An 18,820-nucleotide genomic window follows, 5' to 3' on the forward strand; every position below is an offset into this window, starting at 1 on the left:
TGTATCCCCAGTGCCTGGAGCGTAGCGGGAACCCAAGAAAGTTTAGTGGAATGAATGCCCCGGACCCTGTATACCCAAAACAGGTCCTTGGCACATAGTGGGAGGTGGGTGTCAATAACTGGAAGCTATTATTGGAAGTGGAAGCTGTTATTATTGGAATCAAACACGCTTGGGAACAAGGTCTTCTTTCACTAATGTCACGTAGAATTGAGTCTTTTGTGAGAAGGGGGAAACCCCTCTTTTATTTAAGAAAAGATACCAGACTGGAGGCCACAGTGGCTGGTGGAAAAGATGCCAGATGGCTTGTCAACGCCCAAGTCAGTGCTGAGCAAACAATTGAAGGGCGGCGGTGGCGGCGGCGAACGAGGTCGGCAGGGAAGGAGGGGAATGAGGTGGAGGATAAAGCAAAACAGAAAGAACAGCCTCCACCATCTACAAAACACTTGTCTGTCCTGAGCTTTCCCTTAATCCTTCGAGCTCTGCGAGTGTTGCCGTGTTATTTCCATTTCAACACTGGGACTCGGGCTGAGTATGGAGACGAAGGGTTTTCCCCAAAATGAAACAACTAGATGGAAGCAAAGCTAAGACACCGTCTACCAGGCTTCCGCCTCCTGGGGGGAAAGCCTGAGATGAGAGATTAATTCCGATTTACATCACATACAAGGACAGGTAAGCACGAGGAAGGCGATGCAAACAGTCGCGAGGGCAGTGAGATGGGAGCAACGAGAAATGTTTAAACAGCGTTGAGATTATTTTTTCAAGGATAATTCTGCCAATGTAGGGAACGAGGTTAAAATGAAATCAAACGCCTTTTTCCAGCTGCCATCTCCCCGCGAAGGGACTGGCTTATCTAACAAGAAGGAGGTTAAGGCAGGACTCCCGGAGGCCCCGGCGCGAAGCTCCCCAGCTCCTTAACAGGAAGTCATTGTGGATTTCGACGCACAGCGCCGCGTTTCCAATCAGCCTCTCCTTCCGCGCGCCGACCAACCACCTATCCTCTCCTACGGGGAACGAGCACCGCCTACTGGCCGTCAGCCTCTCGGCTGCTTGGCCCCGCCCCCGCACGAAACGCGCATGCTCCCCAATTCCTCTCCGCCCTTCGGGCTTCTCGCGACAGCCACCCAGCGGGGGCCTGAATCTCGCGAGAAAGGCTCATTGTCTCGCGGGAGCGCGGCTGGCAGACGGGTTCTCGGGTGGCCGGAGCCGGAGAAGAGGAGTTGCATGTGTCGCTTCAGCTGGCAGTAGTGGCGGGAGCGGAGGCGGCGGCGGCGGCGGTGCGACCGCCTGGGTAACGACCCCTCGTGCTTCTCCCACTTCCGTGAAACTTGTAGAGAGCGTGGGGAAGCTGAAGTGCTACCCAGCGGAAGGGGGCCGGGCCGGGCGTCTCCACATCCCCGCCCACATGGGCCCCTCTGGTGTCCCCGGGATTGCCCCTTCGCCGCAGGTCTCTCCCCCTCCCACCTGGCCGTTCCTGCTGCCTCAGTGCTCTTACATTCTACTCCTTTCCGGTTCTTCTGCCCCATTTTCTCTCCTTACAGTCTGGTCTCCCCGCCCCCTCCCACTCCCATCCCATTCCTGACTCCTCAGTGTCCCTCCCTTGGCTTTTAGCTGCCCCCACACCCTGCCCTCTGGGCACCTCCGGTGACCCACCCTTTCTTCGGAGGCCTTTCCAGCCTCTTCCAGCTGCTCTGTGGGCTTTTTCTCTGTTGCTGCAGTTTGCATCCATTTCACCTCACCCCAAGACTTTTTGCCCGGTCTCTACCGAATTCACCCTCCCATCCTTTTTCCCCATTGCTTCCTCTTTCACTAGTGTCCCACCCCCACATTCTCCGTGGCCCAGTTGCTACGAGTATCACTGTCAATTGCTTCTCTGGAGACCTGTGGACCTGATAAATGGTGTGCCCAGAATTGCTCATATTTTGTGAATCCTAATGGCAACTTGTATCTTTCACTTAACAGCAGAAATGAACCAGATTTAAGGTGGGGTGTTTCAGGTGGAAGGAGTCAAGACTACACCTGAACACTGCTTCTCTGGAATCCTGGGCCAAAATTGTGACGATGTGTTCTTTTCCTTGCCTACAGGTTTGTGAGATGGCTGCTGACATTTCTGAATCTGGTGGGCATGATTGCAAAGGAGACCAGAGGAGCAATACCAAATTAGATGCAGATTACCCACTTCGAGTTCTTTACTGTGGAGGCAAGTGTTGGAAGGCAGAAAATGGCTTTTTGCTTATTGTATTTTTGTGCATTGTAAGAATAATTTCACGTTTGGTCCTAGTAATGCTTTTTTCATCTGTCTTTGTCACTTGGTGAATCCATAATAAGGGAGGGGGGAGAATGATGAAGAGGAGGCATGGATTAACATTGTCCCAACCTGTGTGACGTGTGGTCTTGTTACTTGGCCTGGAGAAGCCTACAGTCCAGTTGGGATAGAGACATACAAATAGATTATTTCAGCCTTGTGTTACTTGTTAGTCTGGCTGTTAAAGAAGGGCCTCTTGGAAGATATTCGGTCTTAAGGAATGACAGGGAAGTGGGGAACAACATCCCAGATGTAGTGAACAACAGTGCAAGAAAAGCTTGGTGCACATCTGGAGGTGTGAGCAGCCTTGTGTTAGTATAGTGCATAGTGCAGGGAGGGTGTCAGTAAGGAGTCGAAGATGGTCAGGTTTGAGTGATGGGTGTGGTTGGACAGTCACGGGAAAGTGTTCTTGGTTTGATTAATAATATGTGTATTAGATTGAATCAGGATTTTTTCCCCTTTGAGTGTTTTTTCCCCCCTTCATTTTCGATACAGAAATATTTGTGAATTGGAAATGGTCTAATTTTGTTACCGTCTTCGAAAGTTTCAGAAAAATTTGAAGGTACAACACAGTAAAAGGTCCAGTAAATATGAATTTTTTTCAGCACATAGTTTTGACCAGTTATGTGCCTAGCAATGTTTTCTGAGGTGCTGGGGTCTGAGTAGTGAATAAGTCAGAAAAAGTTCTTGTTCTCGTCGACCTTACCTTCTGTGAGTGGAATAGAGACCTCATTTGCAGTTCAAGTACTCAAGGAGAGGTGATGTCACTGAAATTAAAGAAAAAAAATTGTATAAACTCATCATTTATTGACTATCTTTGATAGTATAATAAAAGTATCTCAGTAAGAGAGTAGGCAAGGGAACTTTTTGTAGGGTTATTATGATATTGGTCTAGTTGGTTATATTGTTTGCCTTTGGAGCCGTGGACCACCAGGGTTTGTGTCTGATTTCCTGTATCTGATGACCAGATACATGACCTTGGGCAAAGTTTCCTAATTTCACTAAGGGCTGGAGGCTTGTTTCTTAAGGTCTGTAAAATGAAGATGATGATTGCATCTGACTTAAAGATGATTTGTATAAAGCTTCCGGTACAGCAACTAACACAAGAACATGGTACAATAAGTGCCATAATTACTGTTATTATAAAGTATACTGGTTTCCTATGGTTTATTCATCCTTGTTTATCAGCTATAGTTAAGAGCTATTGTTCTTTGTACTCCGTTTCATTGAATCTAAGACTCCTTATTTTATAAGATGCACCATTATTTTAAGTTCCTCTAAGAAAGAAAAACATTGTCAGATTGATAATGCTATAATTATAAGATCATCCCTTTAAAAATGAAGAATTAGAATTGGTGAAATACAGTATATGAAAACCATCTTGTTAATTGATTATGTCACTGCTAAGGTGTCTTTTGAACAACTGCACTAAATAATGCAGTCCACCCCAGTGATAATGTGTGTGGACCAGAGGTCCCTAACCTTTTTGAGAAAGGTTTATTTTCATTTCCCTCCCTAGTTTGTATTGATAGGCATGGGGACAGGGTTACTTTTTTCTCAGGGGGTATAAGGACTAGTTGTAGGAAAGCGCTTCGGGAATATTAAATGCTAAATTAAACGGTACTAACTGTAATGATGAATTTGGAGTTCAGGAAAAGGAGGGATCTTTATTCGGAGGGAAGTAGGGAACTTTCCAAGGAAGTGAGAAACTTTAAGTAATAGGTGGAATTTGCAAGGAAAGGCGAAGGAATTCATAAGAACAAGACTTGATATGGTATCTTTATGTGCTGGCAAGATTTAATATGGTATCTTTTGGGGAGAGGGAAAAGAAAGGGCTGATTGGAGCAGAATGCTCCAGTGGAGTACAGTGAGAAACACAGGTAGCTAGGACGGGGTCATTTCTGGTCATTTCGTCTTCAGTTTTGAGACTTTAAACTCAGAAGTTAGTCTGAGTTTGAATCCTGGATCAGCCGTTTACTCACTGTGTGACCTTGGTCAGGTCCCTCATTTATAAAATGGGTAGCAATAGAGACTACTTCAGAGGGTCGTTGAGAAGAATAAATGCAATATAATCCTCCCAAATGCTCCACCTCCCAATACCGTCACATTGGGCATTAGGAATTCGGCAGAGGAATTTTGAGGGACACCCATTCAGACCATAGCAGGTTTCATGGATGATGATATTTTGTTCTCCGTACGTTGTCGCATCAGCAGGTACATAATGTCAGGTGGTTCCACTGTTAGTGATGTGAAGTTCTAAGGTGACTGCTAGATCTTTGCGTTACAAAGCTATGGTTTACAAATAGTAAGTGCTCTGTGGAGAGAACTTGATTTTAAAAGCGAGTCACGGTGAACTCGGAAGAATTGTCCACATTTTTTAATTGTATTAGAATTTTGCTGAACTGAATTTTATTTGAAATGGTGTACAAAGTTTTATAGCTTTAGTTTTTACTGTAATGATATTTAACCTATAATTATATACTGAAAGTATGCCTGAATATCTGTACCTACTAGTATGTGAACTTGAACTGTGAGCATTACAGAGCTCTGGTTAACCAGGAAGAGCTTTAGTAGAAGGAACTCTAAATTTGAAATAAAGAGATGCTAGATTCCAGTATTCTTCTGCCACATACCACCTTTGTCACTGGATGAACTATTTAACCTTTTTTAGGGCTTCATCTATAAAATAGTGGTGACAGGGTGAGATTGTAGGTCACTGTCATCTGGCTGGCACATAGCTGTATTGCCTGTATATGCTGTGTAATCTAATTTAGTAATAAAGGGTTTAAGCTTCAGAAACAGACGAGGAGTTCGAATCTTGTTCTACTAACCAGATGTAAGTGGGTTACCTATTCTAAGTGTCACGTTTTTCGTCGTCAGAAATGGTAATTCATAGCTTTTTAAGGTTGTGACGATTAAACATAATAATGGATAAAAAGCACAGCAAAGTACCCAGCACATAACATGTGCTTGGTATATGGTAATTGTTGTTACTAGTAATGGGGTACCACTCTCCTTCTCCCCCTCCCAAATCTCAAGAGTGTTGGGCACTGAACTACTTCATTCTTCACCTTAAAAGTAAAAACAAAATAAGCAATTGACCCAATAATAGAATTGTAGTTAAAATTGGGAAACCCTCTGAGTTCTTCTAGTCCCTTCGCCCATGCAGGCTATACAATGACAAGATGGAACCAGCGTTCCTTCTAGCTTTACAGTTTCATGGTTGTATGTAGGATAATATGAAAAAGAAAAGGAAAAGTATATTGCAAAGAAATGTGCTACTGAAGTTTATAAATGTATTAGTATGAATAAAAAGTGGCTGTTCTGGTAAAGCTATCAAAAGAAATAATCAGCTCCATTCAAGCTTTGCTGTTTGGGGAATTGTTCCCATCTTAGCTTAGTATCAGACCCACTGAAGTGGTTATGGTAAAACCTTAAGATGTACAAGATAGTATAATTGGATGTTCCATCAACCCAAGGAGATAGTCTTCTTTAGATCAAAAAAAAAAAAAAAAGTCAGGGTAGTATTTCTATTAACCATGTGCCTTTTACCTCAAAAAAAAGGCATGATGGGTAGCATTTGAAAAGTAGTACCGAAAAGATATAGAGAAATAGTAGAAATGAAGCATTTTGTCAAATTTAAAATAAAAGTTAAGATGAGTGCTGTGTATATGTATATTTACATTTTAAAATCTTTTTTTCTCTCCATTTCCCCAGTCTGTTCATTACCAACAGAGGTAAGTTCTTTTAAAATTCTTCTTTAACTTCTGCATTTGAGGTCATTGATTTCAGAGCAAGCTTGAGAATATTTTTTCTTGTTTTTCATTTTCTGTCATTTGATAGTAGATTTTCAACCTTTTCATATAGAACTTTGGTTTAGAATAATTTTTATGGTATTTCAAATTATTTCCTTTAGACTCTGAGTCACATGTGTATATCGCTTGCACTTGGCTGTACAGTTTGGATTTTTGTGTGGAACTCATGAGCAGTCAGCTAATAAAATGAGTAACCTTAAAGCCAAAATTTAACGTCCAAGCACAGAAGAGAAAGCATAAGTTATGTGTAAGACTTCTGTTAATAAGCTTTGAAGTCAGGCTTTGTGGGCACGTCATGAAAATAATGAAACACCTGTGTGCCCAGAGCAAGAAGTAGATATGCTTGTTTTTGTCAGTTTGCTCCTTTATCTAATGGCCCTTCTGTTTGATGGAGAGGAAGTAAGTTACTTTAGCGAGGAAGTGTCTAATTCTTTTTAATTTCTAATTTCTTATGGGGTGTTTCCTGGTTGAATATAGAGTTCCTGGGGATAAGATGTCAGTGGGAGTAGTTTTATCATTATGTAGCAAGTATATGGAATGATTTTAAATTAAATGTATTGGTTGATTGAAAATGTTTTTTGTGACGCAGTTTGTTCTTTTTCTCCCCTCTAGTACTGTGAATATATGCCTGATGTTGCTAAATGTAGACAGTGGTTAGAGAAGAATTTTCCAAATGAGTTTGCAAAACTTACTGTAGGTATGAACATTTTTTTTCTTTCATCAAAGCTTGTATATCTGAAATAAATGCACATAAGGCATTATTTTAAAGAAAGATCTCCTTTAGTAGGATAATTACAGAATTGTTTGTCTATATCTATGAACTTTAAAACTATTTTAAGTTCTTGGGTTAAAATTTCTTATATAAAATCACGCACTGCTTCATGTGTTTTCCCTTTCTGAGGCAGGATAGGTCAAAGTACCAACGTGCTTATATAAAGAAGAGTAAATAATTTAGGGGCAAATATATTTTCACTCATTCATTCAACAAATTATTTCTTGTGAGCATACTCTACTACACACAGTTTCAGATGCTGAGGATAAAGCAGTAAGCAAAAGATCTGTTTGAAAATTATATTCTAGAAGGAAACACAAACAAAATAAGTAAAATAAGGGAAACAAAATAATTAAGGGAAACAAAGTGATTAATAGGGAATGAGGACATAAGACTTACTGGGCAGGGAATTTGAAATATTAGGTAGTGGCCAGGAAAGATTTTGCCGAAAAGATGGCATTTGAACAAAGACCTGAAGGAAGTGAGCCCTTTGGAAATCTGGGAGAACGTTATTCCAGGAGGATAACACTGCCAGTGCATACGCCCTAAGGCAGGAGCTTACCAGCATATTCAGGAAACAGCGAGGAAGCCTTTCTGTTCTAAGCTTAACAGAGGAAGAGGAGAAGGGTAGGAGATGAAGTCAGAGAAGCAGTGGAGGACCATGTCTATAAGGCCACGTCTTGGCTTTTACTCTGAGTGAGGGGAGCTATTGGATGGGTTTGAGCAGAGGAGAGATGAGGTCTGACTTTGTTTCAATAGCATGTCTTTGGCTGCTGTGTTAAGAATAGACTGAAGAAGGGCATAGACAGCAAAGCAGGCTGACCAGCTAGGAGGCTCCTGCAGTAACCTGCCCAGGTGATGACAGTGATGGACCAGAATGGTAATGGAGGTGGTGAAAAGTGGTCAGAGTCTAGCTAGAATATTGCAGGTAGAGTTGACAGGGTATTCTGCTGTATTGCATGTGGGATATGAGAAAAGGGCCATCTAGGGTCTCGGGCCAAGCAGCTAGAATGGAGTTGTTGCCAGAGGTAAGGAACCTTGACTGCAGAGGAACAGATTTCCTCGATTTGCTAAAGTTGATGGCTTCTCTTACAAGATTGGTAAAAATAAAGGCATTCGCAGGAGCAGGGATAGCCTGGGCTGGCCAGGCCTATCACATATACCCAATTTATCCCACTGTTTGCTGCTTTGATTTGCAGATTGTTTCCATGAGACACAAACCTTGAAATTTGATAAGGTCTTTGGGAGAGCAACTGCAGTCACTGTCAGTGGTTGAATGAGAACTGGTGTTACAGTCCTGTCTACATGGTTGGCCCTGAGAATGATGGGACTTGAGGAGGAGGAGGGTGTGGGAAGCTCTTCTTATTCGGGACCAGAATTCCTAGTAACGATTACCATATTTTGCTGTGTATAATGTGTACTTTTTTGCCCAAATTTGTGAGGGAAAATGATGCGCATTATAGCTGGGTAGTACTAATTCCATAGCTACATAAATGTTTTTTTAATTCTTTTATTTATGTTTATGAATTAAAAGTATAACTCTAGAAATCAATAATGATATCTGTATGCAAAAGAATACCCTGGAATAACAATAATCAGTTTCGTTGAATTTACGATGAACTTGTAGTGACGAAGAGTTCTTGGCCTTCTATGAGGTGTAAATATTGTAAATTTGTTACTGGTACGTAAAATTTCCTGTACTTTGTATCTGTTCTTGTGTTTTGTAATTATCTGTTACATAAAACTTCTTATACCATAATATGTTAAAAAATAAATGCTAAAATTCCTATATAATACAAAAAACTAGTACCTATAAATGTAAATAAATAAAAATTTGAATTAAAAAGAGATTTTTTTCTCTGAAAGTTGGGCCAACAATGTAAGTGCACATTATACACGGCAAAATATGGTAGTATATTTAGATGCTCAACAATCCTGCAGAGTCCTGAGTGTTTTATGTTCCTTTCATGTGGCTGAAAGAAATCATAATCCTCACATATCCAAGACTTTGTTTTGTGTTCTGTCACCATACATTTACCATAATGACTTCAGAACTTGATAAGAACATGACATTTTATAAAACAAATGATTATGTTACTGGCAATGTAATCATTTGTTTTATAAAATGTCATGCTCACTAGTTGGTAAAATGCCTAATTTGTGTATGAGGTTGCTCCAAGGTGATATTTTAACTTTAGTGTGAAGTGATGTTAATGCTTTTGGATTTCATTTTTACATCTAGAAAATTCACCCAAACAAGAAGCTGGAATTAGTGAGGGTCAAGGAACAGCAGGGGAAGAGGAAGAGAAGAAAAAACAAAAGAGAGGTGAGACCTAAATTCATACTTTGATTTCGCAGACCTACCTTCCTTCTGCCAGAGGAAGTGAGTCATGAAAGCATTCCCAAATAGAATGACATCTACCTGTTACTGTAATTCCACATGTGTATCACCCAGAGGGATAAGAATCATATTCTCAGCATGGTTGGATGTGGTATGATTTGGGCTTTATCAGTAAATTAGACCTAAAGAAACATGCTTTATTTGCCATATATATACATAAAAGAGAACCAACCAAGTTGTTCCTGATTTGAAAGTTTTGTTACCTTATTAAAACACCTATGTGGTCTATTTAGAGTGAGGACATTTATATAAGATTGTATTTTCATTACCTCTGACAGTTGAGTTTGTTTTTTTCTACACAGCTGTTGTGTATGCCTGTCTTATCTCTCCTCCTAAAAGTAATTCCTGTCCCCTTGTTTTTCCTTCCTTAGTCTCCCCTGTGACTAAAATTAGCTTATAAATATTTTCAGGACTTTGCATCTAAAAAAAAATAATTCCCCAGGAGCCCATGCCACCTTTCTTTGCCTTATCCCCCGGCTTCCCTTCTTAGCCAGGCTTCTTTAATAAGAGGAGACTCACCATCCTCCGCACTGTTATGTCGTTCGCTGTTCACGTCACTGACCTTTCACGCCACTGACCCTCCTCTAGAAAGGGCACTAATGGCTCTGTAATTGTTACATAATAGAGCGTTTGAGCAAGTTCCCTGCTTAAAGTGCTGTGCTTCTTGGTTTCTGTGACATTCTTCCTTTTTCATTCTATCGCTCCTCCTCAGTCTTCTGTGCAGAATTCTCTTCTCCCTCTGTCCCTTAACAGGTGGAGTTCCCCAGGATTCTGCCCTTGGCGCTCTGACGTCCTCACTCTGCACGTTCTCTGGGTGGTTCTTCCACGTCCCCAACTTCTGCCACCACTCGACACTTACAATTCCCAAATCTGTGTTCTAGTCCTGGTCCATGTCTCTGGACCGGAAATGTGCGTAGTCCCATAGGCACCTCAAATGGAGCACTTCCGAAATAAACTATGTCCCAAATCTACGTGTTTGATTTTCCCTGTTGGGTTAATGACAGCTCAGTTTATCCAGTCATCTGAGCCAGAAACCTGAGACCCGTCTTAGGTTCTCTCTCTTTGCCCCTTTTCGTCAGTTCTGAATTCTGGTATTTCTCCTCCTCACTCTCGTTATCCTCTGCCTAGTGACCATGACTGTTGCCGCTGCTTTGGTTTATATTTTGATTAATTTCTGCCTGAACTAATGTAGGAGTCTCAGTGGCCTCTGTAACCTTACTCTTCACAGACCCACCTTCCACACTGTAGAGTCATCTTGATAAAACATAAAGCTGGTTATTTCACTCCTGCATAGTCATTCAATGGCTTATCTTTTTCTTCAATAGAAAATCAAATAACAAAGCTTGATGTACTAGTCCTTTAATGATTGATATATAATCTTTTGCTTTTCTGGCTTTATCTGCTACATAAATATCAGCTTCCTTCATCAAGGCAAGTGTAGTTCTCACACATAATGCTTTTTCTTGTCTCTGAACTTGTTCCTTTTTCTTGGAATGTGCTTTCTTAAACCTTTCTAGCCCTTTCTCCCTTCGCCTTATTCTGCAAGAACTTAGATGCCCCTCTCTCTAGGATCCCTCCTCTCCCTGAGAAGCGGAGGACGTCATTCCTCTGCAAAGCTATGATGGTACCATGTTCATGGATCCGAGGCTAGTGTATGTCAGGTTGCTGTAGTTACCTTTCTTCGTCCCCCTTCACTAGACTGAGAGTCTCTGGAGGGCAGGGATATGTTCTTTTCTGTTTATCTTTGTGTTCTCAGCTCTTAGCACATGCTTGACACTTAATAAATATTTATTGAATGAAGACTCATGCATGTGTTTATTAATTTTGGATTAGAAAAACTTCCAGAAATTAATATTTGGTACTTTTGAAAATTACCAAATTTAAAGACAGTATTCTGTTAATTATTTATGTTAAAGGCAAAACAGTTAATGCTGAGCTCTTTCTTAATAAATAAAGGTGGAAGGGGTCAAATCAAACAAAAAAAGAAGACTGTACCACAAAAGGTTACGATAGCCAAAATTCCCAGAGCAAAGAAGAAATACGTAACAAGAGTGTGTGGCCTTGCGACTTTCGGTGAGTTTAAGCTTAAGTATGTTTAAAAGGTGTGAACTATTTTCTCTCTCATTCTCTCCCTCTCACTCTCTTTTAATCTGGTATCATGAAAATTTCACAGGTTTATTTTTTGCTAAGAAGATACTGAAATTTTGTATTTATTACTATAGCTTCAGAATCAAATTTTGAAGAAATTTAAAACTCTTTTACAGAAGGGACTGGTTTAACTTTTTCCTTTCCAGAATTCCTGCTTGGGCACATTGTGTGTAGAATGAGGAGGGTTTCCTTTGAAACCTACCAGTGCTGCTCCTCTTCCTGCAGGCTTGGTGGCAGAGAATGGCCCACCCCCTCTGGGAATGACAGTAGAGTGAGGGACGGTGGGTAGTGGCAGAGTGTCCTGCTTCAGAGCCCCTTCCATTCCTGGAGGCCTTGAATAAACAGTGAAACTGTAAACCAAGGTCCCTTCATGTGACAACACAGACTGAAAAACAATCACTGGACCACAGTATAAATATTGGGTTTGTTTCTCTGCTGTAAATTATTCTTTTGTAAAAAGGGATAAACACAAGAACTTCATTATACTTGAATGTGTGTTTGTAATGTTGGAATTAATGTGTTCCTGGAGTTTTTTTGGTCTTAATGTAGGAGTTAACGAATTATATGGATGATGCTATTTTTACGTACTGAGGCTTTATTTGACCTTGAAAATATAAGTTGAATTGTGAAGACCACTGCTTGTGGTAGTTTGTAATTGCTCTGAAAGGAATTATGAATTTAAAATGCAGATTAAATTTCAAAATGAAAAAATATCTTTGATGTACAATTCCAATTATAGTCTTGCTGTTTCTTTTTAAAAAATAACAGAAATTGATCTTAAAGAAGCACAAAGATTTTTTGCTCAAAAATTCTCCTGTGGTGCCTCAGTAACAGGGGAGGATGAAATCATCATTCAGGGAGACTTTACAGATGACATAATTGATGTCATTCAGGAAAAATGGCCAGAGGTGAGTATATGGAACATACGCATCTGTAGAAATAAGTTTTTAAAGCAAGTTGCTTCTGTATTATTTGGTACCACAACTCATGAAATGTGATTATTTGTGTTTTATAGGTAGATGATGATAGCATCGAAGACCTCGGTGAAGTAAAGAAGTGATTTTGAAAATTTGTCTGTATTTAATGGTCTGAACTGAGAGCTGATATGGCCAACGGGAGAGAGGCCTTTTGAAAAAAAAATATATTTATCCTACAGTAAAACTGTAGACTACTCTCGCCCTTGGCATTTTCACTGTTCTGTACAAGGCTGCTTGTTTTTTTTATTGCCAAAGTCTAATGAACAGGGGAAACTGTCATGCTTATGCATGAAATAGAATTTAGTCAAATAAACATTTTTGGTCACTTGGTACTGACTTTTCTCTTTTTGTCTTTTTAACTTTTTATTTTTGGAAAAACACTGTAGACTTTTTGTGAAAAGCTTCTATGTTTATTTTAAATGGTCATGATTTAATCAAATTGTGATATAAAGCTGAGTAATATTTTAAAGAATTTGAATTTGGCTTCATCACCAGTAATAACTATTTCCTTGCTTCTTTGGTCTGATAGTTTGGGGATGCTCGAGCATCTGGTAGATTTGTGGTTGAAATGGCTTCACAACCACGTCCACTCTGTGGGCACGTTAACATATTGCTGGTAGAAGTTATTCAAGCTCTTCTGAAGATTACTTGGTAAAGTATATTAAAAGCCTTAAAACCATCTGCACTGTTTGACCCAGTAAGCCACTTCTTTAATTACCCTAAAGATAAAATAACCTTTATGTTCATCACAATGTTACTCATGAAACAAAATATTACAAATGATGTAAACAAACAATTGGGAGCTGGTTAAAGAAATGATGGTGCATCATATGGTAGAATGTTATGCATCTATTTAAAAATATTTTCCAAGAATACTTGGAAACGTTTAATAATGTAACATGGGAGGCAGACCCCAAATCCATTTTATGCATTATCATCATTGTTTTGAATGGAAGGCCATTCAGAGAGGCTGAGAGTTCTAGTTCTGGCTATAAATTATATGAGTAAATTTCTGCTAACCACTTGAAAATAATATAAACCCATGTTCAATATATTGTCTGGGAAATCGCAGTTGAAACATATTTTTGTCACAAGAGAAACAGTGATGATGTTAATGAATGCACTAAATGAATTTAAACTTTGTTTTTATAAAGGTCTCAAGTCAGGTGCTACAAATCGAATAGAAGACTCATGGTATTTTAATTGCTATAGACACTTTAAGAAATTTAGAACCCATTGTTTATTGCCATGCAAATTATATCTTGAGTGAGTGGTTTTTAGAAAATAATTAAAATCTTAGACTGTGCAGTAAAGATGTAAATTACAAAAATGAATTTTACTAAATAGGATTATCTGATGAAGCAAATTTATCCATCAAGACCATTTGGTACATTATGTATGCTGTTGGTGCTGGAAGTTGTCTGTGTATCAACACATGTGACTTTATGCAAAGGTTCTGAATGTTCACAGTTCTTGGCAAATGCAGTTTCAATCCATATATAGCCAGCATTGGCTGTTCCTGCAGGAAAATGCAGAATTAAAATTGTCCTTGTGTATAACATGTGTGAGTCTTTTTCTTTGACCTGAATTTAAAATGCAGCATAGTTTAATATCTGATTGAAATGTACTACCAGAACAAGGATTGACTTTAATTCATACGCTCTCTTTATGTGTGCATTTTGGAATGTTTTCACAGTCTAGTATTCTTAGCAGAAAGAATACTAACTGTAAAACAACTTTATCTCATGTATAAGAGATTTGCCATCATTAAGCTGGCAACTTCAAATGCAAATACAGTTTTGATATGTACTTTATTCATTTAAGAAGTGGGAGCCAACAGTGATTTTAAAGCTTTTTAATTATTAACATAGAAGCCTACATAAATCATCTGTTGCTTAATGTAAAGCTATGGTAGCTTTCTCGCTGTTAGTTTAAAAAGTTAGTAATTTGCTATTTTAAAGATGAATTTTACGTTTTAGATCCTGTCTTTGTTATTTACTAAATTACTTAGGAAATAAGGCAGGGAGACTGGAAGGAGTTAATCTAGCTTGTCAGTTTGAATTAGGCTGAGTGTAAAATCAGATGCAGCATAATTCTTACAGCTTTCATAAAACATGTCATTTGAAAAAGCTATATTTAAAGGTTTTTCCTGTTTCAAAGAATACCTGTGGGAATTAACTTAAAATACTGAGATTTTTCATTTGCAACTAGTCATAATAATATGCTTGCCACATTCAATGAATGTTTACCAACCATAATCTCATAAGATGAGCCTCGTTTGAGTATTTTCCGTACTCATAATTTTACAGTGAGTGTTTGGCATGTGCTTGCCTTATGAACAATGGCGTTGTAGGGCTTCCTAAAAAAATACCAAGTCTTACATGGTGAAATTTGAAAAGCATTTGAATTAAAATGCTCCCCAGCTGGAAAATTGACATTGAACCACCTTTCTTTTGGCCTCTCATTACATCACCAAGATATAACTGCAATCTCTTCCTGATTGACGGCCTGTAACAACCAGTCAGAATTTGCTTTCTTGTTTTGAAATTTTAAGACATTATCTTGCCGGTTCTCCTAAACATAAACTAATCCCAAGGAGGCACATGTCACCCAAATCAGTAAAGCTTAAAAGCAAGAAATTTAATTTTTTTCCATTTTCAAATTTTATGAATACAAGGGCATGTTTTGCCAATTCAGTCAACCAAAAAGTAAAGGTGAAATGCTATAGGACTGTGATTGGTCATTTGTCTTGCTGGTAATGCCATCTTATGGGTTAAGCAGTAGGGGGGGGGGGGTGTGACCAGGAGTTAAACGTGGTATTGTTTTTTCACAGTTCAGTTCCTATGTAACATGATGAGCAAACACGGAACAAGGGTGACGCTGAAACGTGAAAAAGCTTAGGTTCAACCCAGAATCTGGTAAATTTTGTCATAAAGTTCCAAGCTTTTCATTGCTAGTCAAGAGCTACATCAAGAGACCCCCACCCCGCCAAAAAAAAAAGTTTTTCATTTGTTAATTTAGAGCTGTCTGCTAGGATGGCCAGCCAACTATTAATTGGCAGGACTGGAGTCTGCCTCCAGCCATTTATTCCTCTGAATGCCAAGTACTGTTCTCAGTGCCCGGTATGCACAGCAGTTAACGAGACTGAGCTCACCCACCCTTCAGTAGGGAAAGGGGAGTAAGTGAGCAGCACGAATGTCGTAACCCAGGGTGATGTGCACAGAAGCAAAGAGCCTTTAATTTGCTCCATCATTCACTGGGTACCGGTAACAAACCGGCTCTTTGAGGACCGTGGGTAATGGATTTTACATTCTCAGATAAACCGTCCGCGAGCTCCCAGGCGCGGATTTGGAAGAACACAGCGCCGGGAAAGCGGCCCCGGCTGCGCCCCACGTGGCCGGGTGGGAGCCAGTCCCCCGCGCGGGGTTGCGGGGCTGCGGAGGTGTCGCGAGAGCGGGGGCGGCCCCTTGGCTACGCCGTAGGCCGGGACGGACCTGAGCGATCCGCTTCGGCAGTCGGTTTGGGCGGCCTTGCTTGGGCCGGCAGAGGGCGCGGGGCTCCGGGGCTCGGGGCTCGTCTCGCGGCTCCGGGCAGGCGCGCGGATGGCGTTTCTAAGGTGACGCTGCGCACAGCGACTTTCTCCGGGGGCGGAGGAAACACCTATGATCCCGTCGACGACCTTCATCTCCGGGCGCCAGGTGAGCGGCCGCCGCGGGCTCGCCGTTGCCGCCGGTGCGTCGGGGGCGAGAGGAAAGCAAACCTCAGAGCGCGACGTGCACTGTGGCCGAACTTGGGTGGTTTTTAAGGCACGGTTTCTGCTTAAAATGTAAAAATACACACAGGTCGTCGAGGAAAAACGGAGCATCGCATCCGTTTCCTTACCTCGGTAAAAACTTGATCTTCAGTCCAGGCGCCAGGACGAGTGGCGGGGACCAGCTGCCTAGTTCTTAACGATAACTGGACTTGGGTAGAGGGGCTTGTCTCTGCGCCACTCGCTTCCTTCATGTACTCCGCGGGAACCTGCCAGTGCAGGAGCACTCTTGTAACTCCGTTTTGCCCAAAAGCCTTGAAAGTGAACTGGCCCAAGGTTTGCATTTATCCATACGGTTGGCCTGTTGCCTGTTTTTCCAATGCTAGAATATATGCTCCTTCCTCGCGCGCTCTTTGCTGTCTCCCCAGCCACTTGGTTCTCAGTAAATATTTGTTGAATGAATGAATGAGTGAATTAATGAATGGCTTACCAAAGACTGGAATTCAAGTCTTGTGATTTGGAATCCCTTGACTCCAAATTCCCTTTTCTGTGTTTAGTTACTAGTGAGTCACTGTAATTCATGCGTTAGTATTTTTTGCTTACAAATGTTATTTTTGAGAAAGCAGGAATGATGTACATGGGCCTCTGGTGCGCTTTATAAAGTGCTGCCTTTAAGATAGAATACTTTAAAACTAACACGTTTAGGTCTTTATTTCATTGATGGGGGAACAGTACCATATTTTGAAATGTGACTTAAAAATCTTAATAATGCTAATGTTTGCTGAGTGCCTACTATTTGCCAAGTACTGAAGTGTTTGACAGTTTATCTTGTGTGATCCACGCAACTCTAAGAAGTCACAGTGCTGGTATTACCATTTTACAGGTGAGGAAACTAATGCTTAGAGAAGTTGAGTGACTTGCCCAAGGCTGTAGAGCACTAAGTGTCTAATTCTGGATTCACACTTACATCAGACCAACTTCTCTGCACTAGACTTTAAAATGATGTATACTTGAAAGGAATTATTGTAGATAATTTGGGTAGGTATGAAAATGGCATCATGCTTATATAAAAATGTTCATTTTTAGAGATGCACCCGACGTATGTAAGCGTGAAATGTAAGTTTAATCAATAACAACAACAAAAATATTGAAACAGATGAGGTCAAATTTTGATAATGGCAGGACCTGGGTACTGAGTGGATGGGAGAGTACGAGGTCGGACAATTAAGTTTGCGAACTTGTTGCAGGGGTGTTGCCAACCTTTTTTGATATCAGAGGGATTATTTGTTATGAATTTGTGCCAAGTGGACAGTGAAGGTTACTATTTGGAAGTGCTGAAAAGGCTGAGTGAAGAAGTTAGATAAAAACGATCTGAACTCTTCGCCAACAATTCATGGCTCTTGCATCACGACAATGCACCAGCTCACACAGCACTGTCTGCGAGGGAGTTTTTAGCCAGTAACCAAATAACTATTGAAACACCCTCCCTACTCACCTGATCTGGACCCCGGTGACTTCTTTCTTTACCTGAAGATAAAGGGAATATTGAAAGGAAGACATTTTGATGACATTCAGGACATCAAGAGTAATATGATGACAGCTCTGATTGCCATTCCAGAATAAGAGTTCCAAAATTGCTTTGAAGGGTGGACTAGGTGCTGCCATCCATGCATAGCTTCCCAGGGGGAGTACTTCAAAGGTGACCGTAGTGATATTCAGCAATGAGGTATGTAGCACTTTTTCTAGGATGAGTTCGCGAACTTAATTGTCCGACCGTGTATCGTGCTGTTCTCTTGTCTGTGTGTTTGAAATTTTTCCTTTACAGAATTTGTTGTTAAATAAATATGTTGAGTTTGGACCAGTCCCAATATTGCATTGTTCTTGGTAGACTGAGTATATGTAGATATGCTAGATGTTATGAGAATTATTTACATTTAAACAGTAATTATTTCCATGTTTCCCTTTACTTGATTATTCCAGAATTGCTGGGGCAAAGTGAGGGGTAATATTGTTGATTGACACAAGGGAGGGTGGACAGCAAAGAAATAAAATGCAGAATGGGTTTATTTGTGACTAGCCAGTGGAGCTTTTACAGACGGTCCCACGTTTTAAGAGTGGTGTGTGTAGTGTGACAGAAAATGACAGGCAGAGTGCACAGGAGGCGTGAGCTTGTTTTAAATACACATAATTTTGGTTCCACGTTAGAAACAGTGAATAAACATTAACTACCTTGAGTTGGCAGCAAAAGAAGATATAATTATTTGGACAATATGCCTTGGCTGACTTATATTATTGATGAGCATTATTTTGATGAGAAATCGCTTTCTATGATTAGAACATCGGGTCAGAAGTTGAGATTTCCACTATCGAGAAGCAACGGAAAGAGCTGCAGCTGCTCATTGGCGAGTTAAAAGACCGCGATAAGGAGCTCAATGATATGGTGGCGGTGCACCAGAGACAGCTGCTGTCGTGGGAAGAGGACCGGCAGAAAGTGCTGACTTTGGAAGAGCGCTGCAGCAAATTGGAAGGTGAGAAAAGCGTCCGGCAGCGTCTGTTATGCGCGTCTGTAAGGCTGACACATTAAATGGGCTCTCGGTGACAGAGAAGGAGGAATATCTCAACACAGTGGTCCTGGAGTGCAGTTTCATTGAAGA

At 40.6% G+C, this 18,820-nt stretch overlaps 2 protein-coding genes across 6 annotated transcripts in view; both read left to right on the forward strand.

Annotated features, from left to right (window-relative positions):
• Window positions 1–1,254: 1,254 nt before the first annotated feature.
• DENR (density regulated re-initiation and release factor) lies at window positions 1,255–12,745 on the forward strand. The gene is made up of 8 exons (XM_019734118.2): window positions 1,255–1,288; window positions 2,083–2,197; window positions 6,020–6,039; window positions 6,730–6,814; window positions 9,132–9,215; window positions 11,247–11,363; window positions 12,207–12,346; window positions 12,454–12,745. The coding sequence occupies exons 2-8, from the start codon at window positions 2,092–2,094 to the stop codon at window positions 12,496–12,498; spliced, it is 597 nt and encodes a 198-aa protein (XP_019589677.1). The 5' UTR covers window positions 1,255–1,288; window positions 2,083–2,091; the 3' UTR covers window positions 12,499–12,745.
• A 1,824-nt stretch (window positions 12,746–14,569) lies between these two features.
• The window catches only part of CCDC62 (coiled-coil domain containing 62), a 31,986-nt gene continuing 27,735 nt past the window's right edge, over window positions 14,570–18,820 (forward strand). Inside the window, exons 1-2 of one of the 5 annotated variants that reach the window (XM_074321934.1) lie at window positions 14,570–16,502; window positions 18,502–18,694. In XM_074321934.1, coding sequence (XP_074178035.1) covers window positions 16,419–16,502; window positions 18,502–18,694 — 277 coding nt within the window. In that variant the 5' untranslated portion in view covers window positions 14,570–16,418. The other 4 variants (XM_074321933.1, XM_074321937.1, XM_074321935.1 and 1 more) reach the window with 4 other exon arrangements.

Source organism: Rhinolophus sinicus, linkage group LG16 (genome assembly GCF_036562045.2).
Source record: "Rhinolophus sinicus isolate RSC01 linkage group LG16, ASM3656204v1, whole genome shotgun sequence".
In the NCBI taxonomy this organism is placed as follows: domain Eukaryota; kingdom Metazoa; phylum Chordata; class Mammalia; order Chiroptera; family Rhinolophidae; genus Rhinolophus; species Rhinolophus sinicus.

Bases quoted from the DNA above. Each gene is read 5' to 3' on its own strand.
- DENR (XM_019734118.2), top strand. From the start codon at position 2,092: ATGGCTGCTGACATTTCTGAATCTGGTGGGCATGATTGCAAAGGAGAC. The intron at 2,198-6,019 runs GCAAGTGTTGGA...CCATTTCCCCAG, and splicing joins TCGAGTTCTTTACTGTGGAG to TCTGTTCATTACCAACAGAG. The intron at 12,347-12,453 runs GTGAGTATATGG...TGTGTTTTATAG, and splicing joins TTCAGGAAAAATGGCCAGAG to GTAGATGATGATAGCATCGA.